This window comes from Suncus etruscus, chromosome 7 (genome assembly GCF_024139225.1).
Source record: "Suncus etruscus isolate mSunEtr1 chromosome 7, mSunEtr1.pri.cur, whole genome shotgun sequence".
NCBI lineage: Eukaryota > Metazoa > Chordata > Mammalia > Eulipotyphla > Soricidae > Suncus > Suncus etruscus.
Genome location: NC_064854.1, coordinates 91,943,539 through 91,967,841, shown reverse-complemented (window position 1 = coordinate 91,967,841; position 24,303 = coordinate 91,943,539). Strand labels below are relative to the sequence as shown.

The window sequence follows — 24,303 nt, the reverse complement described above, 5'->3', positions numbered from 1 at the left end:
TCTTTCATGAAATTGAACAAGCAGAAACTCTTCCAAATAGCTTTTATGAAGCCAACATCACCTTGGTACCTAAACCAGACAGAGATGCTACAAAAAAAGAAAATTACAGACCAATATCGCTGATGAATGCAGATGCAAAGATCCTCAACAAAATCCTGGCAAATAGGATTCAATGCCTCGTTAAGAAGATCATCCACTACGATCAAGTAGGTTTCATCCCAGGAATGCAAGGCTGGTTTAACATCCGTAAATCTATCAACATAATACACAACATCAATAACAAGAAAAATAAAAACCACATGATCATATCAATAGATGCAGAGAAAGCATTTGATAAGGTCCAACACCCATTCTTGATCAAAACTCTCAGCAAGATGGGAATGGAAGGAACCTTTCTCAATATAGTGAAGGCCATCTACCACAAGCCAGTGGCAAATATTATCCTCAATGGAGAAAAACTGAAAGTCTTCCCTCTAAATTCTGGCACAAGACAAGGCTGTCCTCTCTCACCACTCCTATTCAACATAGCACTGGAAGTACTTGCTATAGCGATTAGGCAAGAAAAGGATATCAAGGGAATCCAGATAGGAAAGGAAGAAGTCAAGCTCTCACTGTTTGCAGATGACATGATACTCTACTTAGAAAACCCTAAAGACTGTCAAAAAGCTTCTAGAAACAATAGACTCATATAGCAAGGTGGCAGGCTACAAAATTAACACACAAAAATCAATGGCCTTTCTATACACCAATAGTAATAAGGATGAAATGGACATTAAGAAAACAACCCCATTCACAATAGTGCCACACAAACTCAAATATCTTGGAATCAACTTGACTAAAAATGTGAAGGACCTATACAGAGAAAACTATAAAACTCTGCTCCAAGAAATAAGAGAGGACACGCGGAAATGGAAATGCATACCCTGCTCGTGGATTGGCAGGATTAACATCATCAAAATGGCAATACTCCCCAAGGCATTATACAGATTTAATGTGATCCCTCTAAAGATACCCATGACATTCTTCAAAGAAGTGGATCAGACACTTTTGAAATTCATTTGGAACAATAAACACCCTCGAATAGCTAAAGCAATCATTGGGAAAAAGAATATGGGAGGAATTACTTTTCCCAACTTTAAACTGTACTACAAAGCAATAGTTATCAAAACAGCATGGTATTGGAATAAGGACAGGTCCTCAGATCAGTGGAATAGGCTTGAATACTCAGAAAATGTTCCCCAGACATACAATCACCTAATTTTTGATAAGGGAACAGGAAATCCTAAATGGAGCAGGGAAAGCCTCTTCAACAAGTGGTGTTGGCAGAATTGGATAGCCACTTGCAAAAAATTGAACTTAGACCTCCAGGTAACATCATGTACGAAGGTAAAATCCAAATGAATTAAAGACCTCGATATCAGCCCCAAAACCATAAGATATATAGAACAGCACATAGGCAAAACACTCCAGGACATTACAGGCATCTTCAAGGAGGAAACTGCACTCTCCAAGCAAGTGAAAGCAGAGATTAACAGATGGGAATATATTAAGCTGAGAAGCTTCTGCACCTCAAAGGAAATAGTGCCCAGGATACAAAAGCCCCCCACTGAGTGGGAGAAACTATTCACCCAATACCCATCAGATAAGGGGCTCATCTCCAAAATATACAAGGCACTGACAGAACTTTACAAGAAAAAACATCTAACCCCATCAAAAAATGGGGAGAAGAAATGAACAGACATTTTGACAAAGAAGAAATACACATGGCCAAAAGGCACATGAAAAAATGTTCCACATCACTAATCATCAGGGAGATGCAAATCAAAACAATGATGAGATACCACCTCACACCCCAGAGAATGGCACACATCACAAAGAATGAGAATAAACAGTGTTGGCGGGGATGTGGAGAGAAAGGAACTCTTATCCACTGCTGGTGGGAATGCTGTCTAGTTCAACCTTTATGGATAGCGATATGGAGATTCCTCCAAAAACTGGAAATCGAGCTCCCATACGATCCAGCTATACCACTCCTAGGAATATACCCTAGGAACACAAAAATACAATACAAAAACCCCTTCCTTACACTTATATTCATTGCAGCACTACTTACCATAGCAAGACTCTGGAAACAACCAAGATGCCCTTCAACAGACGAATGGCTAAAGAAACTGTGGTACATATACACAATGGAATATTATGCAGCTGTCAGGAGAGATGAAGTCATGAAATTTTCCTATACATGGATGTACACGGAATCTATTATGCTGAGTGAAATAAGTCAGAGAGAGAGAGAAAAACGCAGAATGGTCTCACTCATCAATGGGTTTTAAGAAAAATGAAAGACACCCTTGTAATAATAATTTTCAGACACAAAAGAGAACAGAGCTGGAAGTTCCAGCTCACCTCAGGAAGCTCACCACAAAGAGTGATGAGTTTAGTTAGGGAAATAACTACATTTTGAACTGTCCTAATAATGAGAATGTATGAGGAAATTGGAGAGCCTGTCTAGAGTACAGGCGGGGGTCGGGTGGGGAGGAGGGAGACTTGGGACATTGGTGATGGGAGTGTTGCACTGGTGATGGGTGGTGTTCTTTACATGACTGAAACCCAAACACAATCATGTATGTAATTAAGGTGTTTAAATAAATTTAAAAAAATTTAACAAGGCTTTGAAGAAAGAAATAGAAGATAGTGGGTTAGCTTATATATATGTATACATAAAGGACTTTTCTCCAATTCTGTATCATAAGATATTTCTCCTTATATATAAAGAGGACAAAATTAACTAACTTCTCAGACCATGAAACACTGGAAATATAAGTGGATTACAAACAGACACAAAAAATAACTTTAATGCCTTGAAATTATCAGCTCACCACTCAACAAACCAATGGGTAAGAGAGGACATCAAAGAGGAAATCAAAAGATTACTGTAAACAAATGAGTATGAAGTCATGAATTATCAGAATTTGTGAGACAAAGAAATATCAGTATTAAGAGGAAAATTGATAATTTGAAAACATCAAGATGAAGAAAAGGTCTACATAGATAATTTAAGAAATTGTAAAATGGCCAAAAACTGATCTGAGAAACAGGAAGAAGAAATTAGATAATAAAACTTAGATCAGAAATTAACAAACTAAAACTCAACAAACAATTCCAAAGATCAATGTAAGCAAGAGCTGGTTCTTTGACAAAATAGACAAGCTTGATAATTCATTATCAAGACTCATAAAGAAAATCATAGAGAAACTTTAAAATCCAAATCACAAATGAATGGAGGAATGTTATAAGAGAAACTTCAGAAATTTAAAGTACCATCAGAGATTATATTGAGAATCTCTGATGCCCCAAAATGAAAGAATCTGGATGAAATCATACATTAATGAACTCCTCTACTATCCCAAGTTTGAACCAAGATATTTTGGAATACTTGAATAGACCTATACTATTTAGTAAATGAAAATGGTAATCATATATCTTCCCCTCAAGAAAGTCCAGGCCCATTTATATTCACTGGTAAATTGCTACACCCTGATACCAAAAGCAAATAAAACACTACAAAAAAAATAGAAAATTGCAAGCCAATATCCTTGATAAACACAGAAACAAATTCTTTTTTTCTTTTTGGTCTTTGAGCCACACCCAGTGACACTCAGGGGTTACTCCTGACTCTGCACTTAGAAATCGCTCCTGGCTTGGGGGACCTTATGGGACGCCAGAAATTAAACCCAGGTCCATCCTGGGTCAGCTGCATGCAAGGAAAAAATATTGCAAACCAATTTATCTAAAAGGAAAAAAAATGGAGAGAAGACAAAATGTCTGTCATAGAGGCAGGCAGTAGAAAGGGTAGCTGGAAAACTGGGTACAATACTAGCAGAAAATGTGCACTTGTGAAGGGTTGAGTTTTGGGGATTGTATGAACATTGTTGGGCTTTGAAACTCAATCATGAATCTATATCTAATGGTGCTTCCATTAACAATTTATTTTAAAAATAATATAAATGTTGGGATTCGTAGATAGAATTCATAGGGAAGAATCATGACAAGTGAAAATGAACATATTATCTTTCAGTGAAATTCTAAGGCTGCAATCTATCTCCCTTACATTTTAAATGATAAGGAAAGTAGATAATGTAGTCATCAGTTGGATCATTTTTACTGATATTTTTCTAATGTTGCTATATTATTTATTAAGTTTTTCTCCTTATCTCTAGTCCTTTAGAAAAAATTACCAAATAAATTCTATTATTGTATTGGTTTAGGTGTCCTTTAGAGAGGTTCAAAAAAAAGATAAACAAGGACCAGCTATAAAGCATGGAGCTTGTTTCCTTTTGAATAATAATAAAATAATGATAAAAAAAGGGCCCCCAGAGGAATGCAGGCAAGTAATATTTCACATGGCCATATGAATAGAGTCTCAAAGGGTACCATCTTCTGGAAATGAACAGAAATGTTTTTCCAGGTAATTAAAGTTTACTGAGTCATTGGTCTGGAGTGCATTTGTGTTTCATATAGTTGACCCAGTTTCAATTGCTGTACATATGTACAAATGCTGTACATATGGTTCCACAAGCCCTGCCATGAGTGATCTCTTAGTGCAAGATCAGGTGTAAGCCCTGACCACTGCCTTCACTCCAAATAAAAGCTCACAGAGTTCAAAAGATTTGGAAAGCTCTGCTCAGTCTTCTTAATGCACAAAGTAAGACAAATATAGTTGCCAATTTTCTTATCTTCAGCATACAAGATTTCATTGTGACAGTACGCTACAATGTATGAAATTCTAAAGATTTCTCTTGCTGCTAAGAAAATACAGCATGATGCAAGTATAATAAGTGGATCATTTAGGAAAATTCAGAAAAGTGAAAGGATCTTTAGAAATAGCTGATAATTATATAAACGGACATGAAAAAGACATAAAAAGGGGGCCGGAGAGATAGCATGGAGGTAAGGCGTTTGCCTTTCATGCAGGAGGTCATCGGTTCGAATCCCGGCGCCCCATATGGTCCCCCGTGCCTGCCAGGAGCAATTTCTGAGCCTGGAGCCAGGAATAACCCCTGAGCACTGCCGGGTGTGACCCAAAAACCACCAAAAAAAAAAAAAGACATAAAAAACCAACTAAAACATAGTGCTCAATCAAGGGAGTCAGCTCAGCACATAAAGCTACAAAGAACACAATGTGTCACTTAAGTAATTGGATATGATCTCAGAAAAATCATTATAATAAAATAGACTCATAAACTACCCAAAAGAACTATGAACAAGAGTGGCAAAATGGGGGTTCAGGAGATAATACATATATATGGTCTCCTGAATACTTCCATGAGTTATCCTTGAGTATAGATGCAGAAGTGAGCCACACCAGGTATGACCTAGAAACAAACAAAAAGGAATAGTAGTATGTTATCATAACACCATAATTCTACATTGTCATTAGGATGTAAATAATATAGTTTTAGAGTGGTAATACATAAAAAGTTAAATTGAATATAGAACCCTGAGATAAACCTGAGAAAACTATATGATAAAATTTCATTTCAAGAGAAAATGGTTTGTTTAATAACTGGTTCACTATTTGGAGAAAAATAAATTTCAGTATTTTATATCCTATGTAAAAGGCAATATTATAGATCTGAAGCTACTAAACTGGAGAGGTATTTTCCAGGATGTTTTATTAACTGAGGAAAGTCTTATATCGATATAACACTGTGGTATATTAAAACACATATGAGCATAAAACAATTAGATATATGCTAATGAGTGTGTTTCAATGGTGATAAAAGGAAAGGTCTGAAAGGCAGATTGTAACACTGGCTGCCTAATCCTTATAACTTTATGGTCACTTGGCAAGTAAATAGGTGCCTTGTTCAACCACCACAACAAAAAAATTTAAATGGTGAGTAAAATAAAGGAGTCACCTATTTGCAAATGAAGAGCTATTGGGCTGAGAGATGAAGAACTATGAATGGCTTTTTTTTTTTTTTTTTTACAAAATTTTGTACTTTTTATTATTTTCATACTGAAGACTACTCCTTGTTCTATGCTCTGGGATCATTCCTGAAGGTGCTCAGGGATGACTGAGCCTGGGATTGAACCAGTGTCAACTGTGTACAAAACAAGAACTTAAACTCCTCTACTTTCTCTGACCCTATTTTCACAATTCTGACTGGTGAACATGTATGCTTGCTACAACATTTAGAGTGAAATGAAATCTATTTTGATAATAAATCAATGAAGAAACTGCACAATAACTAAGTGGTTAAAATTTTATTCTGATGTACTTAGATATCCACAATTAACATATCTTCTTAAGACCATCTTCTAATGTCTATTAAAGAAGTACATTTGTAAGAAACAACTTAAAGTCCTTGGAAACAAAGAATGGACACCCTAATCTTAAACCTTGGTATTCAATCATACTGGATATGGTATACAGTGCTCATTATGACAATAATGACAATAAAATACTCTAATTTGACCACTTCCTTTTGTTTATGTCTTCTATTAGGGCAAAAAGCATATGATCATTTAGACCACTGGAACAATCAATGGCGCACTACAGACCTATGTTGCAGGTCCCAATCATCAAACATGTTTTTGAAAATTACTAATTCCTTTTTATTTTCTTCTTTCTCTTTCTCCTCTTTTCTCCCTCTACTTCTTTCCCTCTTTCCTTTACTCTTTTTCATTGATTCAATCTATGTTTAATAATGCCCTCGCTGTCAGTTGCTCCTTGGGAAAAGTACCTCTATACTTAAGATGCAGCGAACGATACTACTAAGGGTAGTCACATCTTATAGTCCTCACTACCACACTGTTTAGTACTCTAGATGCAAAAACTGTGATTATCCTAAAAAGCTCCAGCCACCATGTAACCCTGAAACCCTTATTTAGCAAAGCCCATCCCCGTCAGTGAGGAAGAGCCTTGAAAGTGGAAAACCCTCCAAGATCGATGCACCAGCCCAATCTTTTTTAACTTATTTTTACAGTATTTACTTATTCTTTTTTCTCTTCTTTCTTATCTTTTTCTCCTAATCCGTATATCAGTCAATTACTTATCTTTTCTGAACTCAATTATTTCTTAAGAGCTCAGTCCCAGTCTATGAAGGTCAGGCCTCCAACAACAAGCTAGGAATAGATCACTAATGTTTGTCTTTACCTGGGCATGTGTTTGTAGACAGTGGACTCCTCTCTGATTGCCGATCCTAAAATGTAAACAATCCGTGCCCAAGATGTATATAGCTTCTTTTATATATTATCTCTCCTCCTCCCTTCGGAAATCCTCTATCCTTTCATCCCTCAATCCTGATCCATTATCTTTCCTTATTTAACTCTCTTTACCCTCAGTTCTTAACTCATTAGGTACCGAGACCAACCTCCTGCTGCAATAAACTATCATCCAGCTCCCAAATCTAAAGAACACCCTCTCAGCCCCACATCTCGTGCCTCGGCAAGAAACTACAACCAACACTTCTACTTACTCAATCTTTGTGGCCCTTTTTCTCACCCTCCCCAAAGTGGACTGTTTCATGCTACTGTTTCAGCTCCAGAAGGATCCCAGCCCGGGAAAACTACCTGATCCCTTATGGCTGCAAATCACTTCTCAAACTCAACATAACCAGGATGAATCTTGAATCTGAAGTATTGCTCTTTTTTTCTTGGGATGGCCGCACTATAAGTTAAGTGACAAAGAATTCTTTATGGAATATTATGCAGCTGTCAGGAGAGATGAAGTCATGAAATTTTCCTATACATGGATGTACACGGGACCAGTAAAAAAGATACTAGCCTAGACTTAGGCCTAGGCTCTGTACAAAAACCAAGATCTTCAATCCCAGAAGTCTGACTGTAACAACTGCGATGGAATAGAACTTCTGAAATCATAATTTAAAAACTCTATTTCCAGACTTTGCCCTAAGATCTGTGCAAAAACCGAGACCCCCAATTATAAAAGTCTGATTACAACAACAGTGAGGGAACATAACTTCTAAAAATATAGAGAAATACTATTCCTAGGCTTCGTCCTATGACCCATGGAAATACCAACATATCGAGTTAGAGAGGCCTGATTATATCATCCACAACTGAATGGAAAGATGCCTGGCACCATAAAAAGATCTCTGGGAAAGAAAAAGAGTGTGTTCAGAGCCTGTAGTGGTTCTCATGACAGTATGCTTCAAGGGTAGAGAAGCCCAAGGGAATTCCCTTTTTAACTACCCCAATACTTACTATGAGAAGAAGAAGAAGAAGAAGAAGAAGAAGAAGAAGAAGAAGAAGAAGAAGAAGAAGAAGAAGAAGAAGAAGAAGAAGAAGAAGAAGAAGAAGAAGAAGAAGAGGAAGAACTCATTTTATGTAGTTGCTGGTTGAAGAAGAACTCATTTCATGTAGTTGCTGGTTGGGGTTTCCTTGATTTTTTTGTTTTGTTTGCTTTTTTTGTCATTGTTGTTTTTGTATTTTTTGTAGTTGCTGGCCTTGTTTTTTGTTTTTTGTTTTTGTTTTTTTGTACTTTTCTTGTTATTGCTTTGTTGTTGTTTTTGTTATTGTTTTTTGTTTTGTTATCTTTTCTTCTTTTTTCCCTTCCCTCTTCTAATTGATATTTATAGCACCTAGAAGGACCCCTCCTAGTTTTTCCTTTCTTTCTTCTTTTCCTTTTTCTATATTTCCAACAGAACTACATTGCTTGAATCATCTTGTTCTGCTTCATAAACTGAGGGGGAAAATTGAATAGTACACTGACACTCGCATGAACATTTTAGTGAAAATAAAATGTGGAAATAAAAAATGATCAGACCTGAACATCAAGCCAAAAGTCAATAACAACAGAATCTATATCTAATCCACAGCAAGCTGTACAAGTGGGGATCAGTTATACTAGTATTCTGAAGGGTATAGGAGGGAGATATGGGATGCATGCTGGGAACAGGGGTGGAGGGTGGACATCACTGGTGATGGGAATGCCCCTGATTCATTGTCATTATGGACCTTAAATAATACTGTGAAAGATTTATAATTCACTTCAGCCACAAAAAAAAAAAAGAAAAGAAAAGAAAAGAAAAGAAAGAAAGAAACAACTAAGAACACAAATCCATGAATACTGGGTAAAATATTCACAGAATAAAAGTAAAATCAACACGAGATATAAACCTCATTTTATATAAAGTGCCAGCTAGATAGATATTTTAAACATGATTTCAAATGATAAATCAGTCTTTCTCAGGATGAATCTTGAATCTGAAGTATTGCTCTTTTTTTCTTGGGATGGCTGCACTATAAGTTAAGTGACAAAGAATTCTTTATGTAATATTATGCAGCTGTCAGGAGAGATGAAGTCATGAAATTTTCCTATACATGGATGTACACGGAATCTATTATGCTGAATGAAATAAGTCAGAGAGAGAGAGAAAAACGCAGAATGGTCTCACTCATCTAAGGGTTTTAAGAAAAATGAAAGACATTCTTGCAATAATAATTTTAAGACACAAAAGAGAACAGAGCTGGAAGTTCCAGCTCACCTCAGGAAGCTCACCACAAATAGTGATGAGTTTAGTTAGAGAAATAACTACATTTTGAACTGTCCTAATAATGAGAATGTATGAGGGAAACGGAGAGCCTGTTTAGAGTACAGGCGGGGGTTGGGGGGGGGGGAGACTTGGGACATTGGTGATGGGAATGTTGCACTGGTGATGGGGGGTGTTCTTTACATGACTGAAACCCAAACACAATCATGTATGTAATCAAGGTGTTTAAATAAAAAAAGAAAAAGAAAAAAATGTTTCACTGTTTCTAATTCCTGAGAGCAAGTCTATCAAGTATCCTACACAGCATTATTTTTAAAGTATATCAAATGTATAACTTAACAAGATCCAAGACACAAATAAAAATGTCCACATACAAAGTAGATTATTTCTTTTATGTGATTGTTGTGTTCATCCCTGAAGGTCTCCAGCAATCTGCTGCCACAGTGGCCCTTGAACTAAAGGGTTGAATAGGCACTGTATTCTCAGGCCTTCACCTTGAAAAGCAGAACCAGCTGTGTGGGGCTCTGCTGGGGAACCTAGGCCTTCTCAGCACCTTTTAAGAGCACCTTTCATACCAAATAAATAATGAACCTGAATGTGATTAACAAAAAGTATCCAGACTACTTTCAGAAATAGGTTTTATTTTCCTTTGAATCTAAACCAAAAAACCTTCATGAACTAAAATGTGAATATGCTTCAATCATATACTTAAAATTAAGTCATATAAAATGTTTGTAGAAAAGAGGGAAAGCTTTATATGAGCATAAAGAAGGATATTTATCACTCCTTAGAACAGAGGCACAATGTTTTAGTTTAACAAGTCTGAAGTTTTCATTTCCGTTATTACCTTCTTAGTTAACATTTCACCTACAAAGATAATTATTCCCCCAAAACGAGATTACTTTGTGACTCATGAAATATCACAAAGAAAAATAGAGGATAATTTACTGTCAACAGTAAGTTAAGACTCAATATTGTTTAAATTTTCAGCTGATAGAGAGGAGCAAAGATGGGGGGTACCCTGCAAATCTCCACTCTGTTGGCAGCCTCCTCCATTTCTTCCCTGAGGGCATCAGCTTTGGCACCTGTAGGCTGTATGCTGCTGGACAAGCCTGAAGACTTGGAAGTCTGCTGCCACCTGATGGAAAAACAGGAGAAAAATGATAAGTGTGAGTCAGAATCTTGGAGACACCGTGGAAACACTACAAAAATAGTTACAAAGATTACCCATGGAAATACACATTTTCAAAAGAAAATGAAAAATTCCAAATACTATAAACTTGGAGAAAAAGATCTAGAGTTTCTATGTTTCATTGTTAACAGATGATGAGGCTACATTGCCCCTTCAGACAGAACAAATGTTCCTCAGTTTGATAACTACTGTCCTTACAATAATGACTAAAACACTACTGCTATATTCCAGCCTGTGCCATTCCTGCTTACCCTGTAAGAATTTTAGTTTGGAAATATTCATCTAATTCGCTGAAATCAATCTTGCTTGCAAAGTGGTTTAATAGGTAAAAATATATATGAGGGTAAACACTTGTAATAAAAATTACTATAATTTTATATACATCACTTATAATTTATTAAATGTGCTTTATTTGGAGAATTAAAGGCATATGAGAAAGCCATTTCAGAATCTCTTATGAGGAGTAATAGATAATTCTAGTTGCTATATCTTCATCAAAGATTACCAAAAGTTGGCCCAGAACCAACATTTTAAATTATGTATGATACTTATATCTATAGTAATAGGGAGCAGTGAGTTACTTTTCCACTGGGTCTATAAATTTAGTGACATATAGTCCTATAGTAAGAAAGAAAAATTAAAAAAATGAGTCATTTTTTATTTTCTATTTGTTACAAAGCATGAGATATTAAAAACTTAATTTTAAAACTTAATCAGCTCTAAGAACGACAATTGGGAAATAAAGATCAAAAAACACAGTAACTGGGAAGTCCAGGGGATAGTGGGGGTAGATGGGGCTGTATGTGGAAGGCAGATGGGAGAGGGTAGTGTGACAAACATTTTTAAGGAATATATACATATTATTTTAATAAATTTTATTGTGAGCAAATTGAATTAAAAATCTTTCACAGTAATATTTTAGATACATAATGACATTAAATTGGGGGCATTCCCACCATGAGTGTTGTCCTCCCTTAACCCCGGTTTCCAGCATGCAACCCATATCACCCTCCTGTGCCCCCCAGGCTACAGTAGTGAGAAGAGTAGAGAAAAGAGCGAGGGAATGCTCATTTGTTTGAATGTGTTTGATGAGTAGGGCCTGTAATATAAGTCTATAGGTCACAGTTGCTGCTTCGGTGGTCTGGGTGGTCACATGCTTCAAGTCTTAAATGAAGACATTACCTAGAGATAAAGGGTATGTTAAAGAGCTTTATTGGGACATTCTCATAGTGCAAGCTGGGTATGGTATCTCCTGTGATTGAGCCCCGAGATGCAATCTTAGTTTATCCACCCTTTGTATCCAAGAATGCCTGTGGACAGAAAAGCTGAGAGGTTATTTTAAGTATAGAAAGATTAAGGCATTAAAACATATTTTTATAGAATGCTTCCGTTGGAGTCAGTGGTTTCCCATGGTATCCTTTATCTGTAATCCTGTATAAGATCCCTAAAGGCTTATTATGGGTCTTTGTAGTAGAAGGCTGATTGATTACTTACCTGGTCTTTCTATGCTGCTGTTTCTGCTGTTGCTGGTTTTTCTGTGGTATAGTGTGTAGTCAAGAGTTTGTGTTGTTCCTCTTTCATGTGTTTTGGGCACTGCTCTCCGGTATATGTTGACTGTTACAGTGTTTGGGGTTTCTACCCTGTTAAACCCTGTTATTTGATTGTTGAGTATTAGTTGTGTATAAGATGTATGTTCTAGGTGCTTCAGAATAGTGCTATCATTCTGTGTTTATCTTTCATCTTCTAGCTTACTTCATTTAACATAATATGTTCTAGGTCCATCCACGTTGCTGCAAAGTCTGTGATTGTATCATTTCTGACTGCCATGTAGTATTCCATTGTATATAGATACCACATCTTAATGATCCATTAATCTGTTGTTGGACATTGAGGTTGGTTCCAAGACTTGGCTATTATACTGAGTGCTATGATAAATAGTGGGATGCACACATACTTTGGAATTAATGTCCTTCCAACTTGGGGGTAGATACCTAGGAGAGCAATTGCTAGGTCAAATGGTAGCTCAATTCTGAGTTCTTTGAGCACTCTCCAGACTGTTCTCCATAGGTGTTGTACTAGGGGGCATTCCCACCAGCAGTGGATGAGAGTGCCTTTTATGCCGCATCCCCGCCAACATAGATTGTCCCCATTATTTTTTATGTGAGTCATCCTCACTGGTGTAAGGTGGTACCTCATTGTTGTCTTTATTTGGATTTCCCTAATAATGAGTGAAGGTAAGCATGTTTTCATGTGTTTGTTGACCATCTTTCAGTCTTCCTCAGAGAAGTGTCTATTCAATTCATCTTCCCATTTTTTATGGCTTTATTTGGTTTTGGGGGCTCAGCTTTCTGAGTGTTTTGTATATTCTGGATATCAGCCCTTTATCTGATATGATGGGTGAAAAGATTTTTTCCAAGTCAGTTAACTGTATTCTTTTGGTAAGTGGGGTTTCTTTTGCCATGCAGAAGCTTTTTAGTTTGATGTAGTCCCATTTGTTTATGTTTGACGCTAAAGTTCTTGCCATTGGTGCTCCATCCTCGAAGACCTTTTTGATATGTAGGTCTTCGAGTGTTCTACCTATTTTATTCTCTATAAACTTTATAGATTCGGGCCTAATTTCGAGGTCTTTGATCCATTTTGAGTTGATTTTTGTATAATGAGTGAGGTATGGGTCAGTTTTGAATTTCTTGCATGTGGCTTTCCAGTTGTACCAACACCATTTGTTGAAAGGACTTTCTTTTTCCCATTTCAAGTTCTTGGCTCTTTTGTCAAATATCAGTTGACTGTATATCTGGGGGCTTATGCCTGGAAATTCTGTTCTAATCCACTGGTCTGAGGCTCTGTCTTTGTACCAGTACCATGCTGTTTTGATCACTATGATTTTATAGTATAGCTTCAGGTTAGGTAAGGAGATGCCACCCAGTTTGGCTATCCTGGGTCTTTTGTGGTTCCAGATAAATTTTATGATTGATTGTTCTAAGTCTTTAAAGAATGATGTCTGAATTTGGATGGGGATTGCGTTAAATCTATAAAAGAGTTTGGGTAGGATAGTCATTTTGACTATGTTGATTCTACCTACCCATCAGCATGGGATGTTCTTCCATTTCCCAAGATCCTCTTCAATTTCTTTCTGAATTGTTTTGAAGTTTGCCAGGTATAAGTCCTTCACTTCCCTTGTAAGGTTGATTCCTAGGTACTTGATGTCTTTTGATATTACTTTAAATGGAGTGGTATTCTTAAACTCTCTCTCTTCTACTTCGTTATTTGTATAGAGAAATGCTACTTTCTTTTGTGTATTGACTTTGTAACTAGCCACTTTGCTGTATTGGTTTATTGTTTTTAAGAGTTTTACTGTGGACTTTTTAGGGTTTTCCATGTATATCATCATGTCATCTGCAAAAAGAGATCGTTTGAATTTCTCTTTCCCTATTTGAATTCCTTTGATTCCCTTCTCTTGTCTGATTGCTATTGCTAGGACTTCTAAGACTATGTTGAATAAGAGTGGAGAGAGTGGACATCATTGTCTAGTTCCTGACCTTAGTGGAATTCTTTCAGTTTTTCACCATTAAGGATAATGTTAGCTATGGGCTTTTCCTAGATAGCTGTAACAATTTTGAGAAAGGTTCCTTCCAGACCTATTTTGCTTAGTGTTTTGAACATGAATGGGTGTTTGATTTTGTGAAATGCCTTTTCTGCATCGATTGATATGATCATGTGGTTTTTGTCTTTTTTATTATTGATGTGGTGTATGATGTTGATTGATTTGCATATGTTGAACCAGCCTTGCACCCCTGGGATGAAAGCCACTTGATCATGGTGTATAATCTTTTTGATGTAGTGCTGGATTTGGTTCGCTAAGATTTTGTAGAGTATTTTTGTGTCTATATTCATTAGTGAGATTGGTCTGTAGTTTTCTTTCTTGGTGGTATCTTTGCCCTCTTTGGGAATCAGAGTGATACTGGCCTCAAAAAAGGAATTGGGGAGGATTACTATCTTTTCAATGGTTTGGAAGAGCCTGTGGATCAGTGGAAGTATTTCTTCTTGGAATGTTTGATAGAATTCACCTGTAAAACCATCTGGGCCTGGACTATTGTTCTTGGGGAGTTTCTCAATTACTGTTTCAATTTCCTTCAATGTGATTGGCCTGTTTAGTCTTTCTAAATCCTCCTTTTTCTAGTCTTGGAAGCTGGTATTTTTTTCAAGAATCTACCACTTTATTCTGGGTTCTCCAGCCTAACTGAGTATAGTTGTTCATAATATATCCTCATGATGTGTTGGATTTCTTGGGGTTCTGTTGTAATATCTTCCCTTTCATTTGTGATCCTGCAGATTTGGGTGTTTTCCCTCTTTTCTTTTGGTGAGTCTTGCCAGTGGTTTGTCTAAACAACTGCTGGTCTCGTTGATTTTCTGTATTGTTTTCTTAGTTTCTATGTTGTTTATTTCTTCTCTGGTTTTTATTATTTTGTGTCTTCTGGTTGTGTTTGGGTTTCTTTGTCGCTGTTTTTCCAGCTCCTTAAGATGGTCCTTTAAACTGCTAATTTTGTCGTTTTCCTCTTTCCTGACTTAGGATTGTATTGCTAAAAGTTTCCCCCTGATTACTGCTTTTGCTGTGTCCCACAAGTTTTGACAAGTTGTTTCTTCATTGTCGTATGTCTCAAGGAATCTCTTTATTTCTTCCTTGAGTATCTCTTTGATCCAGCTTTTGTTGAGCAGCATGTTCTTTAATCTCCAGGTGTTAGATTTTCTCTATTGTTTCTTCTTACAGTCAATTTTGACCTCTGTTGCATAGTGATCTGACAGGGTGCTTCTAATGATCCTTACCTTTGTGATTTTATGCAGGTTAGATTTGTATCCTAAGGCATGGTCTATTCTGGAGAAGGTTCCATGTGAACTTGAGAAGAATGTATATTCTGCTTTCTGGAGGTGGACAGCCCTATATAAGTCTATTAGCCCTAGTTCTTCTAATTTTTTATTTAGGGCTCTTATTTCTTTTTTAGTTTTCTGTCTGGTGGATCTGCCCAGTGGTGATAGTAGAGTATTAAGGTCTCCTACTACTATCATATTTCCCTTCATGTGTTTCTCCAGTTTTGCAAGCAGTTGCCATACATATTTTGCTGGCTCTGTATTAGGTGCGTAGATGTTAAACAGCATTAGCACTTCTTGGTCTAGTGTTCCCCTGATCAGTAAATAGTGACCCTCTTTGTCTCTGATCACTTTTTTGAAGTTGAATGCAATTTGGTCTGATATAAGAATGGCCATCCCTGCTTTTTTTATTTCCATTGGCCTGGATAATTGATTTCCATCCTTTTATTCTAAGCCTGTACCTATCTTGTACTTGTAGGTGTGTTTCTTGTAGGCAGCAAAAATCTGGTTTATGTTTTCTAATCCAGTTCTCTATTATGTGTCTTTTAATGGGGGAGTTTAGTCCATTAACATTTAAGGAGATTATTGACAGAGAGGGCTGTTGAGCAGTTGTGTTGTTTCGGGTGGTTGTTATAATTGGGAGTTTGGATTGTATAATTCGTCTCTGAGTAGGTCATTTAGGTCAGTTTTGTTTGCGCAAATAGTGCAAGTTCATTTTTGTTTGAGAATGATTTTAGTCTTCCCTCCCATATGAATGTGAGTTTTGCTGGATAGTGGACTCTAAGTTGAAAATTTCTTTCATTCAGTTGTTTAAATATGTCATTCCACTGTCTTCTTGCTTGAAGTATTTCATATGGGAGATCTGGTTTGATTCTAATGTTCCTTTGTATGTGAGGGTTATTTTCTCCCTTATTGCTTTAAGTAGGTTGCCTTTCTTTTGTTTCTTAACATTTGAATTACTATGTGTCTTGGAGTTGGTTTGTTAGGGTCTATTTTGTTGGGGACTCTTTTAACTTCCTGGATTTGCTCAGATGTGTCTTTCCAGAGGGTGGGAAAATTTTCCGCTATTATCTCCCTGATAAATTGTTCTTCCCCTTTCCCTGTTTCCTCCCCTTCTGGTATACCTACAATTCTTAGATTCTTTTGTCTTTGTTCATTAAATACTGGACTTTTACTTCCAGGGCTTTACCTTCTATTTCTTTGTTGGCTTCTTTGTTGTCTTTTGATTGCAGTTTATCTTTGAGTTGTTCTATGTGATTCGCAAGCTGTCCAATTCTGCACTTCTGGCTTTCTATGGTTTTATGAATTTCTTCTAATTCTGTTTGTATGGAGTCTTTCATATTTTGTAGGAATTCTTGTTTAAATTGGTTCATTTGTTCATATATTAATTTATTGTAATCTCTGACCAGTGTGTCTTTCATTTCTTCTAGCATGGCTTGGAATTCTATTCTCATGACTGCTTTTAGGTATTCATCTCTTGGGTCTGTGCATTTTGATGGACTTGGGAACTTGTTCTGATTTCTCTCCATCTCCCCTGTTGTTAATGTTTTCCTTGGTTTATCCATCTTTCTTTGCATTTATTGGCTTGGCTTGGTGTGCAGTGCCTTCAGGTTTCAGCCCACTTTTGCCACCTGTGGTGTGGGGCTGGGTCTGTTCTCGGGATGTGGCTCTATGTGACTATGTTGGGTGATGTCGCTTAGTTTTGGACCTTCCCTTGTCCTCAGTCAAGCCTGACCAATCACCACTCCCTTCAAGCCAGACAGTGCAGGTTCACTCTCTGGCCTGTCCCAGGAGCTCAAGGTTCCCTTGAATGGCCGCTTCCACCCGCTCCAGTTGGCGACCTCCTGCACCCACTCTGGCCTATTCCAGGAGCTCAGGGTTCCCTTGAATGGCCACTTTCCACCCGCTCCAGTTGGCGACCTCCTGCACCCACTCTCAAGATGTTTATATATTATTCACATTCACTTTAAACATAATTCTAAGTAAGATTGAAGATAACTTTGTTTTTACCTCATTCACAATTATTTTATTTATCTTCTAAGTTTCAGTCTTCTCTGAGCTTATTGTGGCATAAATAATTTTCTGAAATGCATAAGCAGTACTTTCTAAAATAATGATAAAAATTCACATTGAATTTAGAACTAATGAAGCACAGGACAATTAATAGCATTTTATATTTCCATTAAAATTGTGGCTGAGTTCAAAGATTCAGTTATGAAAATGCAAAGATCCAGTTACAAAAACACATGAATTTATAAGATAGGAAACATTTTTGCTTCTATTAAATAAAGAAAAGTATATCTTCATTTGTACCTGCATAGTATAATATAGAAGATGAGTTAAACATTTTCTTTTTGTAATCTGAATGAGGCATAACCAGAAAAAAGTTATAGCATGCACACTAACTAAATCAAGAAGCACTGTGTGAATATGGCTTAATGAATATATGATGGCATTTGGTCAAGACTCAGTTGTATCTTGGTGCAGTGCTCATGAAAGGAGTGAAAGCTTAAGACAGAAAGTATGAATTTGAGGAGATTTAGATTCTTGTAAAAATCAGTGCAGTTCTACAAAATAGATAAGTTCAGTCTATAAATGATAAATCTAAGATTAATATGGAAAGAAAAAAATTTACTAAAACACCCTCATCATCTATGATTTAAATTGATGGAGAACTCATAACTTGAAGATTTAATCTTCCATTATTGTAATTTAGGCTGAGACCTGCTTGTAACTGAGTATGTCAATTATTCCAAAGTTATCATCAACCACTAAACTACTAACTATAAAAATTTGCTGAGATAAATATTAATAAGATAAAGGAGTATGGGAGGCATTACTTTCCAAGACTTTAAATTGTATTAAAACATACCAATACCATGCTGTTTTGTTATGGTATTGGTATGTTTTAATACAATTTAAACTCTGGGAGAGTAATGCCTCCCATACTCCTTTATCTTATTAATATTTAAACAGCATGGTATTGGAATAAAAACAGACCCTCAGATCATGGAATAAACTTGAATCTTTAGAGAATGTGTCCCAGATATCCAATCAATTAATATTTAATAAAGGAGCAAGAAATGCAAAATGCAGCAAGGCAAGCCTCTTCAACAAGTGGTGATGGTGCAACTGGTCAGCTGCTTGCAAAAAAGCGAACTCAGACCTCCATCAAACACCATGCACAAAGGTCAAATCCAAATGGATTAAAGACCTGTATATCAGACCTAAAACTATAAGGTATATTGAATAACAAGTAGGTAAAAAAAAAAAAAAACTCCATGATATTGAGACTAAAGGCATCTTCAAGGTGGAAACAATAGTCTTCATCAAGTGGAAACACAGATAAACAGATATATTAAGCTGAGATACTTTTGACCTCAAAAAAATAGTACCTAGGATACAAAAGCTTCCCACAGAATGGTAGAAACAATTCGCCCAATATCTGTCAGACAAGGGGCTAATATCTAAGATATACAAGGTACTGACAGAATTTAACAAGGAAAAAAACAGCTAACCCCATCAAAAATGGCCAGAATAAATGAACAGACAATTTTTCAAAAAAGAAATACAAAGGGCCAAAAGGAACACAAAAAAATGTTCCACATCACTAATTATCAGGGAACTACAAATCAAAACATCAATGAGGTACCATCTCATGCCACATATACTGAAGAACTGTAAGTGCTGGCAGGGATGTGGGGAGAAAAAAACTCTCATTTACTACTGGTTGGAATGCCATCTAGTCCAAGCTTTATGGGAATCTACATGGAGGTTCTTCAAAAAACTGTAAATTTAGTTCCCATGTGATCCAACTCTACCACTCCTAGGGATATTCCCAAGCAACACAAAAATACAGTACAAAAGTTCTTTCCTCACACCTATATTCATCGCAACATTATTTACAATAGCCAGACTCTGGAAACAACCAAGAAGCACTTCAACAGATGAATGGCTAAGAAACTGTGGTACATATACACAATGAAATATTATGCAGTCTTCAGGAGAGATGAAGTCATGAAATTTTCCTATACATGGATGAACATGGAAACTATTATGCTGAGTGAAATATGTCAAAGGGAGAGAGAGACATACAGAATAGTCTCACTTATCTATGGGTTTTAAGGAAATAAAAACACATTGTTGTAATAATGCTCAGAGTTGTAACCTGAAGGACCAGATTACGATATGAAGATCATCTCTAGGAGGGGTGAGTGCAAGTAGAACATTAACAACTACCAAGACAATGTTAAGGAGTGAGAGAAGTAGAATGCCTGCCTCAAATACAGGCAGGGGGTGTGGGTTGAGGGAGATAGGGTGCATTGGTGGTGGGAATGTTGACTGGTGAAAGGGGGGCATTCTTTTTGTGACTGAAATCCAACTATAGTCATGTTTGTAATCACGGTGTTTAAATAAAGATATTGAAAAACAAACAAAAAATCTATCCAAACTGAAAATGGGCCTGCTATATTGGCAGGCTGGGAGGCAAGGGGGTTGATATGGGATTAATTTGGGGAACATTGGTGGAGGGATGTGGGCACTGGTGGCCCTGATTCATTGTACATCTAAAATTCAAAGCAAAAGTCTTTGTAAATCACAGTGGTTTCAATAAAATAAAATTTTTTTTTGGTTTTTGGGCCATACTCAGTGATGCTCAGGAATTACTCCTGGGTATACACTCAGAAATCGCTCCTGGCTTGGGGGATCATATAAGACAGCTGGGATCGAACCGAAGTCTGTCCTAGGCTACCATGGGCAAGGCAGATGCATTAACCCTTGCTCCACCACTCCTTCCCCTAAAATATTTTTTAAACCAATAAAAGAGGGGGGCAGAGAGATAGCATGGAGGTAAGGCATTTGCCTTTCATGCAGAAGGATGGTGGTTCAAATCCGGGCATCCCATATGGTCCCCTGTGCCTGCCAGGGACAATTTCTGAGCATAGAGCCAGGAGTAACCCCTGTGTGCTGCCGGGTGTGACCTAAATTTTTTTTTTAAATCAGCCACCGAAAAGACTTAGTACTTACTGTGCTCATGGATCACTCTTGGTGGGGCTCACCATACAGAGTTCTTTTATTTAAGCCTTCATTACAGACAAATTTCAAACACTCTGGACTTCATTCTTACCTTGTTTATGTTAACCTTAACCATCCCTGTATCTTTGAATTTACTGTTTTTGTTTTTTTAGACTCTCCTCCTCAGAATATGTCACATATTGCTCTCTCTGTGACCTTGAGAAGATAGTCTTTTCTAGTTTGTCAAGTGGTTTAAGCTCTAGGAATAAAATAATACCTAGAGAAGCAATGTATAGCATAGAAACCATTATTATAATATGGTCCCACATATTTGAAATTTGCTATGAGTGTAGACCTTAAAATATACATCACAAGAATAAATTGTTAAAACATTTATGGAAATATAAAATGACTCAGCTTAATATAGTGGTCACATCCCATGTATAAATATTGATCGTTAGGTTAAATGCCTATATTCCAATTATACCCCAATTTCCCAATTTTACCTAATGTTATTGCCACACCTTCTCCATTATTCCATTTCAAGTTACTGTGATTACTACCTCACTTTCCCTCTCATATCATTTATTTTTGGTATACCAGGGATAAAATCCAGGGCAAAGATTGTAATCTACCACTGAGCACATTTATGGTTTCTGTGTTGTTTTTTAATATGGTTTATTGTTTCATGGGATTGCTGTGTGAGTCTACTTATCTAGTACATATTGTCCAAACAAGAAGTAGCCTTCTTGGGTCATCACTATGTGTCTAGCACAAAAGAGGTGTTATGAAAACATAGTGAATAAAAATATACTCACATAGACCACATACAAACCCATAATCCCCAAATAATGATCAGTTTTTCTTCAAAGATATAAAAGAAACAGAGTAGTCAGTATACCTTGTTCGTGAAGAATCCATGTCCAGCACCAACTTTGCTAGATGTTTCCTTTGTTTTTGAATATTTGGAATTTCCACCTGTGATCACAGATATAGAAGACACAGTTGAATTAAAGTTTAAGATTAAAGCTAAGGAATTTTTACTACTGTCATATTTATTAATTCTTCTAATAGTTATTTCAGTTAAAAATGAAGGGTCTGGACCCTTTTCCTGAGTTATCCATTTTTTTCTTTGCTGAAAATCTACTAGGCTTACCATCAAACAAGATCCTCTCCAGGTTCTATACTCACAGATCCTCTATGAATTTCCTTATTCCAGCTTTTACATAAATCTACAGATATACAGAGTATCAACTTACAAATGGGACCACAGTTGGGAGAAAAAAATAAAGGAAGGAAAATTAAATTTGATACACAATCTTAATTTAAAACTGAACAAAGATAAAGAACACTGGCTTTAGAAGACCTATACAACAGGAACAAAACTATGCACACTTTGATAGAAACAAAATGCAATTATTTTCTAATAAATTAATAAATCAATATTACTATATTTTAAGCTATAAAAAGTTCTTCTATAGTGGATATGGTTTTTATGCTCTTATTTCTAAAAATGTCTTAACATTCCAGTAAAGACTTTTAGCTCTAGGCGCAGCAAAAATGGGTCAGGATATGAGATTTTAAAGTGACAGTGACCACAAATTGAATTATTTTCAACTCAGGCTGCAGCTTTTCAATAAAAAATGTGAGTAGAGCTTTGTTCTGGGAAAATGGCACCTCCCAGTTCCTGAGAATCTATGGTCCCACTTGGCTGCGAGAGTGGCCAAGCTGAGGAGGAGATGGTGCTGCCTGGCTTCCCCGTACACAGACAGCTTTGTGAAATTTGCTCTCCATTGGTAGTGGCTGTCACCAAAGCATCTGCCTCAGTTTGGTGATGAGTATGACTTTTACCGAAGCTTTCCCCAAGATCTTCATCAAGTCTAATGTCCAGAAACCCCTCTCTGGTTCTAAGGAGCAGCCAAGCTCCCAAGGACCAGCCAGATGACCTGGACATGCCTCCTGCCCTGGCTGACTTCCTCATCAGCAGCAGGTCCAGCAAGTAGAGCAGGACATGTTTGGGCATTTGTATGAGTTCAACCACTTCACTTCCCTGGACTTGGCACTTGATAAGACACATCCCCAAACATATAAGCCTGTAGAGAAGACGACCTGCCACTTTGTGACCTCTCTGGAGAAACTTGTGGAGCTCAACGAGAAACTCCTGACCTATCAGGAATTCGCTGTGGACTTGGAACACCAGTACTTCTTGGGCTTGAACTGCCTGATGCAGATCTCCACCCACAAGTCATCAACATTCTGGAGCTGCATGATGCCATCGTCAAGGTCTTCAACAGCGCCAACTCTGACATCCAGTGGCTCCAGAAAGACTTCAGCAACCTGGGTTGCACCCCTGAAACACCTTACTGCAGGTTTACTGCAATGTGGAATCCAACAATTCTTTTGTAGACTGCAGAATATGGCCTTTGCCCGAGGAGATGCTCGGGTAGGCCAGAGAGGACACCCATTACCTGCTCTACATCTACTACCACATGACGATGGAGCTATGGGCCTGTGGTAACAGACAGCTGGTGCAGCAGCAGGTAGTGTAGCACCAGAGCCGGGACATCTGCCCCCAAGAAATTCACCAAGCCCATCTTCATGGATGAGTCATACCTCGAGTTGTACAAGAAGCATCTCAACACGCAGCAGATCACGGCCTTCCAGCTGCTATCTGCCTGGAGGGACAATAGGGAGCGAAGGGAGGATGAAAGTTATGGCTAAGTCCGGCTGAACCACATGATGCTGAAGATCGTCAAGGAGCTACCCAAGGAATCCCAGGGCATGATTGCCTGCTGCAGCCTCGTCCCACTGCTCGTTTGGCACCAGATGAAAGAACTGCATGTTCTCGTCCAGCAGGCCCGGAAAATGCCCCTGCTCAAGTCAGAAGTCCTCACTGGAGTAAGGAAGAGCAGTCCACAGCCCAATCCTGAGAGATGGGAGAATGTTTTCTTTGGGCCTCTCAACTGCTCTATGTCCCATCAGATGGCTCTCCAGATGTAATCATCAATTGGCTTGTGAGGAAACAGGCTAGTCTCTTCCCGGACCAGTAGGACCAGAAGGAGCAGGAGCCCTCACAGTTTCCCAGTTGTCTCCTCGCCACCACCAGAGCCACCTTGTTTGATTAGTCCAGTGCTGAGGAAGATGCCAGCATCCCCTTAACAGATGCCCAGAAGAAAACCCGGAGCATCCTGGAGATTTTTGAGAACCACTTTCAGATGTTTCTGCCTGTGCTGGAGCACCACTATCACATCTCACAGGCAGCCAAGTTCGACCGTTCCTCCAAGATCTATGAAATCAGCAACTAGTAAAAGCTGGCCAGTCAGGCACTGCTCAGAAGGACACCAGAGATGCCACCAAGAAACGGGCAGCTGAGCCCATGGCTGCACAGGACGAAGCCCTGGATGTCTAACTTCTAGGCATTTTCCAGAAACAGCAGGTCTATGCTCACCTCCCAGTTCTACCTCTATAAGCAGACCCTGACTGACAAGAAATGTCTCACAGCCAAGAAAACTCAAGCGGACCACAGAAAACAAGAGTATGTCCTTCACAATGGGTAAGTTAGACAGAGGGTTCAGACACAACTGACCAAAGAGATGATGTGAGATGCTGGGTCCCTGGGCTGGACGCAGCTACTGGGTGGGTTTGTACAGACTGTTTTGACCATTAAAAATATGATTCTTACAGAAAAAATGTGAAAAAAATCTATCCAATCTT

The 24,303-nt window shown here is 37.7% G+C and overlaps 1 protein-coding gene and 1 pseudogene across 9 annotated transcripts in view; one reads left to right on the top strand and one right to left on the bottom strand.

Annotated features, from left to right (window-relative positions):
* Nucleotides 1-24,303, bottom strand: part of ARHGAP44 (Rho GTPase activating protein 44) — a 242,618-nt gene that overhangs the window by 65,702 nt on the left and 152,613 nt on the right. For all 9 annotated transcript variants that reach the window (XM_049776835.1, XM_049776841.1, XM_049776834.1 and 6 more), the window contains 2 exons: nucleotides 21,491-21,567; nucleotides 10,542-10,659 (listed from right to left, as the gene is read on the bottom strand). In XM_049776835.1, coding sequence (XP_049632792.1) covers nucleotides 10,542-10,659; nucleotides 21,491-21,567 — 195 coding nt within the window. The remainder of the gene's footprint in view (nucleotides 1-10,541; nucleotides 10,660-21,490; nucleotides 21,568-24,303) is intronic.
* Nucleotides 22,430-23,998, top strand: LOC126013612 (exosome component 10-like; annotated as a pseudogene).